The sequence below is a fragment of the Camarhynchus parvulus genome, chromosome 7 (assembly GCF_901933205.1).
Source record: "Camarhynchus parvulus chromosome 7, STF_HiC, whole genome shotgun sequence".
NCBI lineage: Eukaryota > Metazoa > Chordata > Aves > Passeriformes > Thraupidae > Camarhynchus > Camarhynchus parvulus.
The window spans coordinates 29,521,007-29,534,854 of record NC_044577.1 but is presented as its reverse complement, the minus strand read 5'-3'; the positions used below and the strand labels follow the sequence as shown (position 1 = coordinate 29,534,854).

The 13,848-nt window shown below is 47.3% G+C and overlaps 1 protein-coding gene across 1 annotated transcript; it reads left to right on the top strand.

Moving 5' to 3' along the window:
* The first annotated feature begins 1,382 nt into the window (after positions 1-1,382).
* On the top strand, positions 1,383-13,846 carry LOC115905714 (5-hydroxytryptamine receptor 5B-like). Its single transcript, XM_030952332.1, has 2 exons — positions 1,383-2,430; positions 9,368-13,846. Exons 1-2 carry the CDS (start codon positions 1,657-1,659, stop codon positions 9,698-9,700), a joined length of 1,107 nt encoding a protein of 368 aa, XP_030808192.1. The 5' UTR covers positions 1,383-1,656; the 3' UTR covers positions 9,701-13,846.
* Positions 13,847-13,848: the final 2 nt, after the last annotated feature.

Here is a 13,848-nt window from a genome sequence, read left to right as displayed (position 1 = left end):
CTGGATGAATCATCACCCTCCAGAGCTGTTACTAAGCTGCATGCTGTCCTTGAAAGGACATGGTTGGAAATGGTGCTGTGACAACGCTGGCCTGGGCAGCTGCTCCCTGGGGAGAACAGACACCTCCTCACACAGCTGAGCAAAGGGGAGCTTGGACACGAATTACAAGGATGCAGGAATGGTTAAGCCAAGAAGAACTTTCAGACTGACAGAGAGAGTATGACAAGACTGGGTCCAAAAAGATTCAGTTTGAGAGTCCTGAAGTGACGTTTGGTGAAGTGATGAGGACTAGGAAATATGTTTTGCAATTCCTCCCCTCTGTCACAAGTCCTTTTCTCATCAATTCTCAGGTCAACAGGGAAAAGTGAGAACAGATGTAAAGGAAGATGTGAAGTATCTAGACTTACAAGAGATTGCTATTTTCCACCCTTTTGTGTTTTGCATCCCTCAGACTTCTCAAAAGCGCCACAAAGCACCAAACATCCCGATGGAAAGATGGCATTCCCTTGTATTCACTGCTGATTCTATTGTCTGTCTCCAAGCCTTTGGTCACATATTTGATTGTTTATTTTAAGAGCAATGAAATGGTTGGTGGGAGCACTGAGGGAACATGGCAGGAAAAGGCTGTTAAGAGAAGATGGTGTCCTGTAGGCTCATGGGGTCCATGGGGAGACGGGGGCGTCTCATCACCACCTGGGTCTGTGGGGACACAGACCATTGCTGTCTACTTGGTCCTGGTGAGGCCACATCTGAGCACTATATCCAAATCAGGGCTCCTCCATACAAAAAAAGGCAAGGAGCTACTGGACAGAGTCCAACAGAGGCCACAAAGATCATGAGGGGTCTGGAGCATCTCTCTTATGAGGAGAGACTGTGAGAGCTGGGCCTGGTTAGTGTGGAGAAGACAGGACAGAGAGGGGATTTCATTAATGCACATTAAGATCTCAAAGGCAGGTGCCAAGAGGATAGTGCCAGACTCTTTTCAGTGGTGCCCAGCAACACCACTGAAAAACTAAAACACAAGAAGTTTAACCTCAACATGAGGAAGAACTTTACACTGAGGGCGGCAGCGCACTAAAAGCTGCCCATGCAGAGCGTGGAGTCTCCCTCTCCGGGGACATTCCCAACCCTCCTGGACGCGTTCCTGACACCTGCCCGAGGTGGCCCTGCCTGGGCAGGGCGGTAGGACGGGGTGATCGCCAGAGGTCCCTCCAGCCCCGGCAGCTCGGATAACCCGGGAACAGCGGGTGTCTCGCGGGCCCCTCACGGGGCCGCGGGCAGCAGCCGGGGAGGCGCCGCCTCCCGCCCCGCACGGCCCGGCCGCGCCACCGCCCCCGAGGCGGCCGCTGGGGCGGGGCGGCAGCGGCGGTGCCGCCCGCCGGCCCGTCCGTCCGCGCTGCCCATGCCGGCGCCTCGCCGTGCTTCCCTCCCTTCTCCAGCCTGCCTCCCTTCTCCAGCCGGCCGGGATGGGCGTGCGGAGCGGCGGGCGCGGGCGGGAGCCGCGGGCAGTGCTGAGGCGGCGGCGGCACATGTGGGGCGGCTGCTGAGCGGAGGCGCGTCCCGGTGTGGGGCTCCCGCTCGTCGGCAGCGGCGCTGGGGACGGTGCCGGCGGCCTGGGAAGGGGCAGCGGTGAGGGGTCGAGCCCTAGTCCCGGGCATGGCGGAGACCCTGAGCCCCTGCTCCCCACGGGGCCAGTGCCAGCCCAGCATGGGCGCCAATACCTCGTCTGCCAACGTGGACGCCAACGCCTCCTCCTCGGTGGTGGGCGGCAGCGCGTGGAGGGGCCGGGAGCCCTTCTCCATCTTCACCGTCCTCATCCTGACCCTGCTGGTGCTCCTGACCGTGGCCACCTTCCTCTGGAACCTGCTGGTGCTGGCGACCATCCTGCGAGTGAAGGCCTTCCACCGGGTGCCCCACAACCTGGTGGCCTCCACGGCGGTGTCGGACGTGCTGGTGGCGGCCCTGGTGATGCCGCTGAGCCTGGTGAAGGAGCTGTCGGCCGGGCGGCGGTGGCGGCTGGGCCGGGAGCTGTGCCTCGTGTGGGTGTGCTTCGACATGCTGTGCTGCACGGCCAGCATCTGGAACGTGACGGCCATCGCCCTGGACCGCTACTGGTCCGTCACCCGGCAGCTGCAGTACACGCTGCTCGCCCGCCGCCGCATCTCCAACGTGATGATCGCTCTCACCTGGCTGCTGTCCGCCGCCATCTCCCTCGCCCCGCTGCTGGGCTGGGGCGAGACCTACAGCCCCGAGCAGGAGCGCTGCCAGCTCAGCCAGGAGCCGTCCTACACCATCGTCTCCACGGGCGGCGCCTTCTACCTGCCTCTCTGCGTGGTGCTCTTCGTCTACTGGAAGATCTACAAGGCGTCCAAGTTGCACATGGGGGCCCGCAAGAGGAACGCCGTGCTGCCCCTGCCCGAGGCTGCCCAGGTAAGGCTGGGCAAGGGGAGGGAGCCCTCGCTGCTTCCCCGGGCGCGGCTGTCCTGCTTCTCCTCCGCTCCGGCCCTCACCCGTGGTGAGGGGTTTTTTTCTGCCCCCAATGGTGGGTTCGGCACAGCGAGAAGGCTGCGAGGTGCCCTGGGGCTCCCGTGTGTTTGACTTTGTCACAGACTGGACGTGAGCAGTAATTAGCCAGTCAAAAAGTGCAGCTTCTGGAGAAGAGTTTTGCTCTTATTTTTTTCTTTGTGTTATAAGAGTAAGGGACAGGCGCATTCACTGCCAGTCAGGAGAGACGTTTGAAAATTGTCTCTTTGTTCTGAATTTGCCATTCCTTGGGTTTGGTTTTTTCCTCTTTATGTTTTTTAAAGCATTGGTGGAGGAAACCAAAGTTCTAGCAAAACCAAAAAAAGCATTGGTTTCTCTAAAAAAAGACAAACAAATCCCCAGGTCCTGTACCAAGATAAATGCACATTTATCTACCAGCACAGAGTTTGTGTGTCTGAATACATTCTGGTAAGCAGATTAAGCACTATTCACAATATAAACTTATATATTGATGTGCTTGGGTTGTTTTTCCTTGAATGCTGCTCACTGCATAGTGTTGAAGCAATGAGCAATCGTTTCTGGTTTAAAATTACCTGGTGGCTTCAAAACCATGTTCTTATCCCAAAGATTGTCTACAATCCTGCAGTGCCCTAGCCATTTGGGAGGTCTCGTTCATTTTGGGGATACACCTTGCTGACAGGAAAGCTGTGTCCCTTCAGAAGAGTTGGCTCCTTGTGCTCCATAAGTCAGGCTCTCTGCATGATGCTGCTGTCACCCATTCCATGCCTCCACCGTGCTTGGCTGTGCTTTCTGTAAACTTTCCCTGCTTTCTGTCACATACTCTTGCTCTCACTCCTACCAATCTTTATGTTTTTGTGATTACATGTTGTACTTCCTAAGCCCAGTCCCTTCCCAGTAGCCAGAGATGAGCTGTGTGGTTGTTAGAGATACCTACAGAGAACATTTCTGTTCCATTGGGGTTAATCCTGCAGAGCCTCATTCCCCTGCAAAATTCTATCTTAGATTTGGAGGCAGTGAAGCTCATTATGATGGTCACAAGTAAGAGTCTGTAGGTTGTGTCCCCAGATAATTGCATAATTTCACTGGCAATAATTGCATAATGCACTGGTAATTATGTGTGATTAGACTCACAGATTTGGATCATAATGTCTTGAAGCTGCTTCTAATATGTATTGATTTATGAAGGTATCTTCTATGAAAAAGCAAAAAATTTGTTAGAAAAGTAGGGAATGTCTCCTCTAGTCCTTTAGTGGCATTTTTTTTTCCTACGATCTTCAGCCCCTAGTTTGCACCAAATGTCTTCCAAATTGTTTTAAGTACAATGAAAGCATTGCTTGGAGTTAAGGTATAATCTCTTCAAACACAAAAGCCAGCTGATTATTTGTAGTGTTTTTGCATGCTCTATCTTTTACATACACACAGACCCATACAGGAGTAGTTGTCTGGAATCTAAAATTCTGGGAAGTGAAATGAGCTGAGGCATTGCTGCTTGAGCCAGTGGAGAGACACATCACTTGACAGTTTTAGCAAGACAGAGTCTGGCTGCAAAATGTCATGGTTCTGTCTGCAGGAGGCCCTGAGCATGGCTGCCAGGTGAGTGCTTTTTGTGATGCAAAGTCTGGGGGCTGGTTTAGGCTGCACTGACAAAAGGGCTCTGGCACAGTGGGCTACACACCCATTTTGGGGGAGTTATTGCAACGCCAGCAGATACTCAAGCCAGTCTTCTTTCTCATTGGTGTGATTGACATATCAACTGTGATTGACTTCTCCTAACAGGGATTCTTGAGTCTGCAATTGGTGTGTAGTGGCAACTTCCCCTGTTGTCCCAGCAGCTCCATTTGCTGACTTAAATTAAAAGACTTCTGTGATTCACATGCAAGCTTTACTCCTCACCTGAAGGAAGAGCTGATGCTGCACATGTGTACATTAAATGAACTTGTGGATCAAGCAAACTGGCATTCAGGATGCATTTCTTGTTTTCTTTCTAAATTAAGATGCTGAGATTTACTCACTGAGTGTTATCCTGATCCTTTTTAAGCTCTGATCCTTTTTAAGCTTGTGGTAGTAGGATCCATCACTTTCACAGGAAGAGTAGCAGTTCCCCAGTGAATTCTGGACGGGAATCTTCACACACTTCACTGCTCTTCTTTGGCAAAACCCTGTTGTTTTTTTAACATGCAAACACAAAGGTAACATTGCCAAGCTTTGCTTCTCTGCATGCAGGGGTGATCAGGCTGTCAGCATCAGCTCTGTCCTCTCTGATGGGGCAAATTCTGTTCTGCTTCTCATGGTTTGCCCATCAGCTCATTCTGATTTTCCCATTCTTTCTCCCTTGATGTCTCTCCTCCCTCTACTTTCTTCCATCTCTGTTCTCAGAGAATGCTCACCTGTCATGCTCACCCTGGCAACGTTTTCCTTCTGTCATTGTGATTCTGGATGTGAATTCCCCTCTGCATCTATGTCAGTCCTCACTCCAGGTGCCCTGCACCAGCTGATCTGAGGAGTATTAGCAGGGTTTTTTTGGCAGACGATGCCAAAGGCTGGCAGTGCTTCCCAGTCTGGAGGTGAGCAATAACAGCAGTGATCCCTGCTGGGAGACACGTCTGTGTTGCACTCAGGAATGAGCTGTCAGGTAGTGCTGGACTGGAACTGCACAGCAGGGCTGCACTTGGTGGCCTGAGCTACAACCAGCTGGTTAATTCTGGCACGTCTAAGGACAGAAAAGGTCTGAGCTCATAGCACTCAGGTGCCAGTAGGGGAATCTTGGAAAAACCAGTGCACCAAGTGGAGCAGTGAGGGTGATACTTTGATGTTTGTCAGCCAGCAGAGTCAGGCACCAAAGTGCTTTGCAGGTTGCCTATATATGTGTCTATGTACGTGTGTGTGTATGTATATACATGTATATGTGTATATATATATATATATGTATGTATATATATATGTGTATATATATAAAATGGTTTGGTTTTTTTCACAGAGAAAAGGCATTCCTTTCAAACTGGGAGTTGGCATACATACCTTATGGTCTTACAGAGCTGCAGAATAGAATAGGTACAAAATAACTATTCTGAGTCATTCTTTGGTTAAAATTTTACTTGTGTTTTTGAAAAATACTTTTCAAAACCTTTGAAAAAATTCAGGTGAGGGAGACGGATGTGAAACATCTGAGATACTTCTGGTTTTAGTGACAGCTTGGTTTTTGCTCTCCTTTAAATAAAATAATTGCCAAATTGGGATCCTAAATTAAGCTGGTGCTTTTATAATTTTTGGTTAGCCAATTATGAAACTCTCTGAAAAGTGAGTCTGCAGGCAACACTGACGTGGGTGACCCTCATTAAAAACCTAGTGACATATCATCACTGACAGAGAGCTGTGCTCTGTCACACCTGGTTGACAGCAGGCAATAATTCTCTTTCTAAGCAGTCCAATTGAAATAAATGAGACTGCTTGAAAACCAGCAGATGCTGCTGGATAGTGCCCTTTTAAATCAGTGAAATCACTTGTAGCATAGGGATAGCCCAGCAAAACGAGAATCATGGGATCTGAATGTCTGCATTACTTACATGTAGTAATTGAAAAGTCAGGCTTAAATTTTCATGTGGGGAGTTAAAAATCAGTTCTGTTGATGATTGGTGGAGGTTTTGTTGTTTTTTTTTTTTTGGTTTGGTTTGGTTTGGTTTTTTTAATTATTATTATTTCTCCCCTCTCAAAGTACTTGGATAGTGCATAAAAGCATTAGGCACGATCCAAACCTTAGAGTTTTGTGAGAGTCCTTCCCCCTTTGGATAACATCAGACCCCAGAGCTCCAGAGGTGCTGTGTTGTTCTGCACCTTGGCCCATTCCACTTCTCCAACTCACTTTACCAGTCAGGACAATGTGGGAGAAAAAAAATACTCTCCTTTTCTGAAGGGGTCAAGGGCCTTTTATTTCTTATTTGTGCCTCTGCACAAGTAGAAGAGATGGGTCAGGAAACAAAGTTCAGCTGTCCAGAAGAGGTGCAAAAAATGTCCAGAAAAGAGTGAGGCAGGAAGCAAAGTGGAGTGGCTAATGATTTCCTAGGAGAAATACAGTTAGTCCTGCTTGCAGCAGAAGAGAATCCTGTGACAGAAAGCTGATGTTTTTCTCCCTGTCAAATGAGCTGTTTGTCATGTTGGTGGAGCATCCAAGACAGTGTAGACCTTTCTGTGTTTTGATCGTTTGTTGTGCATTTAGCTTCTTGTGCTCTTGTTCGAAGAGCAAGAAGTGTGCCAGGGCTGCACTGAGGCAGTAGTGACCTTTGCTGAGCCACACTGTGGTAGGCAAAGCTCTACATTTGTGGTACTAAGGCAGATTTGATTGATGTTTATCATTACTGTTGTTTTGTTACTGCAGGCCCTGCAGGTGCAGGACAGACACACACAGAGCACCTGCCATGAAGGACCAATAATAACAGCCATTAAAGCTATAAGGAACATTTTAAATCAAGGGATTTTGTCAGAAGCTCCTTGGTGGCATGTTTTCTATGACATTCTAGGAACTCAGGAATTGGGAACGTACAGCTCTGGGAACATCTATCCATTTAGGAATAGTAATTTACTGGGGACAGACAAACAAGAGAAGAGGCATTGAACTGTAATTGCTGATCAATGTACAGAAGAATAAATTCTGGAACTAAAACCAAACTCCTTTGTGACTGTAGAAGGATTTGTACTTGAGCTCATTTCCTTCATTTACTTTTTATTAGTCTCACAGAACAGCAGTTATCTCTGCAGTTCTCACAGCCCATTGTCCTGGAAATAGCTGGTTTCACGAGTTCTGAAGCAAATTCTGGCCTCAGAGGAGCAGTCCTTTCATGCCAGCTATTTCCCCAGTGCTCCTGACTCGCAGCTCCTGGAGCAGTGCCCGGGCAGATGGAAGGAAATCTGTGCCTGAGGCAGAGTGTGCCGCTAGACACTGAGTGAGAATAGTGTGCAGCACTGCAGAGATGGCTCCAGCATAACCCAAGGCATCTCCATGGACTGCAATAATTTACAGTCTGTGACCACCTCTTCTGCTGTCACAGCCTGCTTGCTAGTGCTCATCAGAAAGCCCAAAATGGGGGCAAAGGTTCTATACTTGTCCTTTGTTCTGTGTGCTATGGGGATAAAGGTCAGCTGTTGTGACTTACATTGGAAACTGGAGTATGAGAAGCTTCTGGGGCTGGCACTGGGAACTGCAGATTTGATACAGTTAGAGCTGCATTTAGTTCTAGCAAGTAATTTACAAAATGTACCATGATCTAGTTTCACTTGCTGTTTTGTTTTCAGAGGCCTGACCTAACAACCAGGGAAGTTTGTAAAAACTCCTTTTACTTCAGGAGGAGCTTGACCATGCTGTAAATGCAGGCTTCATTGTGGAAAACACCTGAGGACTGAGGTATCTTCTAGCAAAGGAAACGAAATAACCTTTTCCTACAATATGCAATTAAATGACAAAAGGGTCACTGCTAGGAAATTCTGCAGTCAGAAGTAGTGGGAAGGCTCTGATTTGATCTTGTGATTTGATGATGGCACACAGCAAGCTCCATCTGCTGAGGAAGAGTTGAAGGTTAAATACAGTACCAAAGTGTGCTTGATGCTTGTGAGGAAGTCCTTTGTATGGCTGTTCCCAAGAGGCACTTACGTAACTGCTCCTCAGCGCTAAGACATAATCTTTCAGGGTTGCTTGTCAGAGATTTGTCCTCGTGTCATACATTCATTCATCCCTTTTTGCAGAGTGTGATTAAGGACGTGCAGAGCAAGTCCTTCTGCAGACAAATGGTGTGATCCTTGCTACATGAGGGGTGTCCCATTTTAATTGTCAGAACAGATGTGATTTTCATTTTCCTCCATTATTTGCCTGTGCCCATAATCTGCTGCCCTTACGTTCTGCAGCCCCGGCTCGTGTCTGAGGGTGCAGACAGGGATATCCATCCTGAAGAGTGATTGTTCAGCCCCTGCCAGTGCTTCACTGTCTGAATTGCTGTGCTCATACTGAGTACAGGCCCCCCTTCTATTACTGAGGTAGCACATGCATGTGCAATATGTAGCTAATTTAACAATGGCCCATATTTGGAGTGCCTGTGAATTATCACTCAGGCAAATTTTACAGCCTTAAGCTGTTGCTTTTATTGTGCTCTCTTCATAACTGTAGTGCCTAGAAGAACTTTAATATCACAGACACTTCCATCTTCAGATTAAAATCTCTAAGGAGTGTCTTCATCTGGTCAGACTCAAAGCACACAAATAACTTCTGCCCAGAAGCTGTTTGCCCTCAGTGAGAGGAGACAAGAAGCACTGTCGACAGCCTGGAGTAGCTGAAATTCTTTCCTCTCTTGTATAACCTCTACTGAAGCCAGAGTTTGAACTGAAGGTCAGTTGAAATGGTGTTTTTCTGGCAATAGTGTACTTTTTGAGAAAGTACTGAATCACAGAATGGTTGGACTTGGAAGGGACCTCTGGAGATGATGTGGTCCAAGCCCTGGAAGCTGAAGCAGCTCACCTAGAGCGGGTCTGAAGGCCATGTAGCAGCATGAGTTTGGTGCAGGGATAGGCAGCAGACACAGGCCTTTGTTAGCCTGCCTTAACAACCTCATTTCCCATAGGTATGAAGACAATAAATTGAAAAAACAGTACCACAACACACATGGTACCAGGTACTCTTTATTTAGCTCTGTTTGTCAGCTACACTTGGCAGCTTTTCCAGTGTAATGAGTTTGGCACTCTGGGGCATTTTCTTTCTTTTAACATGGAAGGAATGAAGTCCAGGCCTTTTGTGGTAGGTGCACAGATGTTGTGCTGTCATTTAAAAGTAATACTTCACTCAGACTGTCTTGGTAAGAAACTGTGTTTGCTTTTGTTTGAGGTGAAGGAAGCTTCGCAGGAACCACAGATGGTGTTTACAGCTCGTCGTGCAGCTATCACTTTCCAGACAGATGGGGAAACATGGAGAGAACAGAAAGAGAAAAAGGCAGCTCTGATGGTTGGCATCTTAATTGGAGTTTTTGTACTGTGCTGGATCCCTTTCTTCATCACAGAATTAATAAGTCCCCTCTGTTCCTGTAACATCCCGCCCATCTGGAAAAGCATCTTTCTTTGGCTTGGCTACTCAAATTCTTTCTTTAATCCTCTCATTTATACAGCATTTAACAAAAATTACAACAATGCCTTCAAGAACCTTTTTGTAAAGCAAAGATAAAAGGGGACACAGAGGAGAAAACGATTATTGCATAATAGAGAGATTTCTTGAGGGAAACGTGCCTGTGATATGAACAGTTTCCATGCACAAGAGCTACTTGAGGGGATTTAGGAGCAGTGAAAAAGAAGATGGAAGATGTCTGGATATAAACCTACTGAGAGTTTACAGTCTCCCCTTGGAAATGCAGATGTGCTACGCCAGTGTTCGGCAAAGAAGGTGGAAGCAGGGAATGGCTCCCGTCTGCTCTTCAGTCATCACAGGCTGAGGTGTGTCCGGTGCCGCGGCTGATCCCACCCAGCCAGCCCCGGGGCCCTGCTGCAGCTCTCTCTTCATTAGCAAAGGCACCCGTGGGAGCTGCTAATTGAGCAATCCTGACGTGTTTGTGATATGAACAGGATGCTGGCTTCGGGGTTGAGATTTATTTGGGAGGAAATAAACGTGCTGCAGTCAATCAGTCCTTGAGTTGATGTGAAATTGAAGTGGAGGACCAAGCAGCTCAGAAACACAGCCTGCCAGGACTGAGGGCCTGTGTGTTCTGCAAGCAGCAGGGCTTGATGGGCAGGCTTGGTCAGACAGGGTCAGCTGTGTCCCCTGTGGTTAAGTGAAGCTTAAGAGGCAAGCACAGAATTATTGAGAGCCCCCAAGAATGTGTTCTCACTGCTTGCACAGGAGGGTCCAGTGAGGTTTTTCACTTGTGTTGTCCTCTCTCACTCTGCCAGGCTCAGACTCTCCCTGTTTTATGGAACCCAGGTGAGCTCAAATAGACGCCAACACCTCCAAGTGAATTGGGACTGTGTGCATGGTTATTTCATGCTACCATAAAACTGAGCAGGCATCTGTGCTACAAACACTAAACAGGATGCTCAGTCACACCAGGTGTGCTGGCAGCAACGTGTGGCTGCTTGGCAGTGGTGGGTGAGTGTCTGCACCGTGTCTGGGGCCCTGCACCATCAATGTGCTCAGCACCCAACCTGGGTGAAGGCCACAATTTGTCAGCTGGCATAAACCTCCTCCTACTGTAACAAAGGTGTTGATGCCACCAAGTTTAAGAGACTCCCCAAAACCCAAAGAGACTCAAACCCAGGCCTTAAATCACTTTCACAAGATCTGACAAACATCCCTGATCCAACAATATATACAGAAATAATCTATTTCCTTGCATACTGCTAAGTCCATCTTGCTCCATATTTGTTTCTCTGGTGGGTTTTACTTCCTCCCCTGCTCTGAGTGGGAGAGCTGACAGCATCTCTGACTATTTCTAGCATGGCACAGAGTCCCAGGAAGCTTAAGGGAACTTGGCTGCACCTCAGGAGCACAGGCAGTGCTGTACCTCACACCTGCAGTGCTGTGACAGTCCAGTGTGACCTGCTGTGCCCACAGCCACCTGTGTGTCTTGCATTCCTGCAGAGGATGCTTATCTCAATTTCAGCAGGAATTCAGAAGTTTTAATTACCTAGAATTTCAAAGAGTTGTTAGACAGTGACTCAGACTTAAATGCTGATTTAAATAACTTTCCCTTGTGACTCTCAACTTGCCTGGATATGGAATAGCTACTATTCAAACCAGTGTTTGGAGGCGTAATTAAACCAGAAGGAATGCACATATGTAAGAGACTGAATGTTACTAAAACTTGCAGCCTCATTCAGAACCACTCACAAATTTTTCAAGTCAATTGATTTTTTTTTCATGTAAGAGAGTCACTGCTGTAAAACATTTAAAATCCAAACAGATGACATGGAAGGAGGAAATGCAGAGGTCATCTTGAGCTGGAGTTGAAAAGCATACAAATCTTCTGCATTTGGAACTTCTAAGTTTCTAATAGTCATGTTTTGGACAAATTTTAGTGCCTGTACTCCCTGAGCCTGGTAAGCCAAGGCATTACTGTCACACAAATCCAATGCCAACGCTGATGCCCTGGCCCATCCCAGTCTGGCTGCAGTGATCTCCAGCTGCACATTCCGACTGACTGGAGCAGCACCCAGCTCCAGTTGCAGAAGCAGCACAGGCTGTGCAGGCACCTTCTGCCATAGCTCTGGAACCTGGGAGGACACCACAGAGCTGCAAGGCGCCTGTGCAGTTCCTGCACCCGCACACCTGCAGGGCACTGCTGAGACACTGACCTGCAGCGCAAGCAGGAGAGCAGCAGCAGGGCACTGACACAGCTCTCCTCCTCCTCAAGGATGAATTTAGTTCCCTTAGGAGGCGAGGCTGGGCCTCTGGGATTTTGCTGGAGTGAGGAGTTCTGAAGCGAAGCAGGCAGTGCTCTGCCCACCCAAGCATCTGTGCCAGCAGTGTGTTACAGTGACGGGCTCACACAGCCGGCCTCCCTACACACCCAGAGGCAACGACAGGCAAGCAGAGCTTTCATTTCATTGCAGTGGCTTTAGAAAGCTTTCAACAAAATCAGCTTCCCACACTGGCTCTAAATGCAGACTGCATTGAGAAGAGTGGCAGCTCAGATTCGGGATTTAAAATTCCGGTTTTTAATCACAGCTTGCTGTGGGGCAAAGAAAATATGTATCAGTGGTTGCTGCCTAACCTGCTGCATGCTCCCATATGAACTAAGATTAATGACACAGTATCTTGACTATCCAAGCAGAAAAAAAAATAATCAAATATTCTAAAGGGACATCATTTGGCACAGCTTAGAGGTTATGTGTTTATTTCCCCAATAGAAGCTGCCAATTTGGAGTACACCAATCATCTCTGCTTGTAAGCAGTGGACTACTAGTTTTAAACTTATTTCCTGACACTGAATTTGCTCTTAGAAAAATTTACTGAAGCCTATTGCTCTGCAGAAGGGCAGAGTTGCATCCTGCAGCAAGGCTCTGAGAATCCTGCAGCAGTGGCACTGTGGGAGCCCAGGATGTGCAGGAATGAAAGGGCTTTGGAAGATGAGTGTGAGCAGACTATGCTAATAACCCTAATAATGAAATTAGGTTTTGCTGCAAGTCCTGTAAGTGTTACTTTACAAGCCTTACAAGGTAACAGCAAATGAGTTCAGGGCAAGACCTTTCTCTTTCAACAAGGAAATACAGCAATACTGAAGAAAAATTCTCAGAATTCCTTGCTTGCAACCAGCTGAGATGGAGAATTAAGGCAGATTCTTCCTTGCTGTCAATTCCTCCCCAGGTCCGAGGACAAATGGCACCCAACGCACAGAGCCTGTGCCAGAAAGCAAAAACAACCGATGGAACTGTTTTCACACCCTCACCAGCTCCTTTCTTCTCCTTTTCACATGGGCCTCACACCAAAGGTTGTGGCCATCTGCCCTGGGCTCCATCTACAGCAGGCAGTGAGTTATGATCTGGACTCTGATTTATCCTTTGTGAGCAACAACGGCATTCTACAAACCTCAGATTTATATCTTAGTCAAAATCAAACAAACCCTAGTCAGAGCAACAGATCTCATATTTTTATATTTCTTGTGGAAGTTTCCAGGTTACTGTGTTTGTAGCAGGTAAGCATAAATTTTAACATTATACTGAACAAATAATCACATCACTTACTCTTACATGCAAGTTCATTATTTACTCTACGCTAAAAAGCAATTGTAATTAAAATGATAAATCCCAAATTGAAATGCCCATTTAAGATATTTTTTTAGAGTTGCATGGTACACAAACACAGCACAGCTTGAATTCCCAAGCAGGTCTCCTTGGTGCCAAAGCTGAGTTATTCAATTTACAAACTGGAAAGAGCCTTATATAGTTTTTATAGAGGGCAAAGTTTGTAGACAGAAATAATGCCTTCTATATCAAAGCTGAGTACAGAAAGTCTGGAAGCAGCACTCAATGCAGGTTTCCTTCTTTGAAGGAATGCTGAGTGTAAATTTCTCCTTCTTTGAAGGGACTTGGAATCTGATTTTGCCTTCATTACTTTGCTAGCTCTGGGCAGACTGACTTTTTGAACAGATTCAAGAGGGGCAGCCCAGATCTATTCCCTCACTAACCAGTGTGGGGGAGCAAGGTCCCAGCTGGCTCAGTGGGAAGGTTTCCTTTCTGTTTGTGCTGAAGGAGCAGGACATCACAAACACAGTGACTCATTTGACTATGGACACAGTTCATCTTTTAATGCACTTGTAATTTAGGAACCTGGGAAAGTTTCTGAGGCAAGTTCCACCTTAAAAACACGATATCAGAATGTCG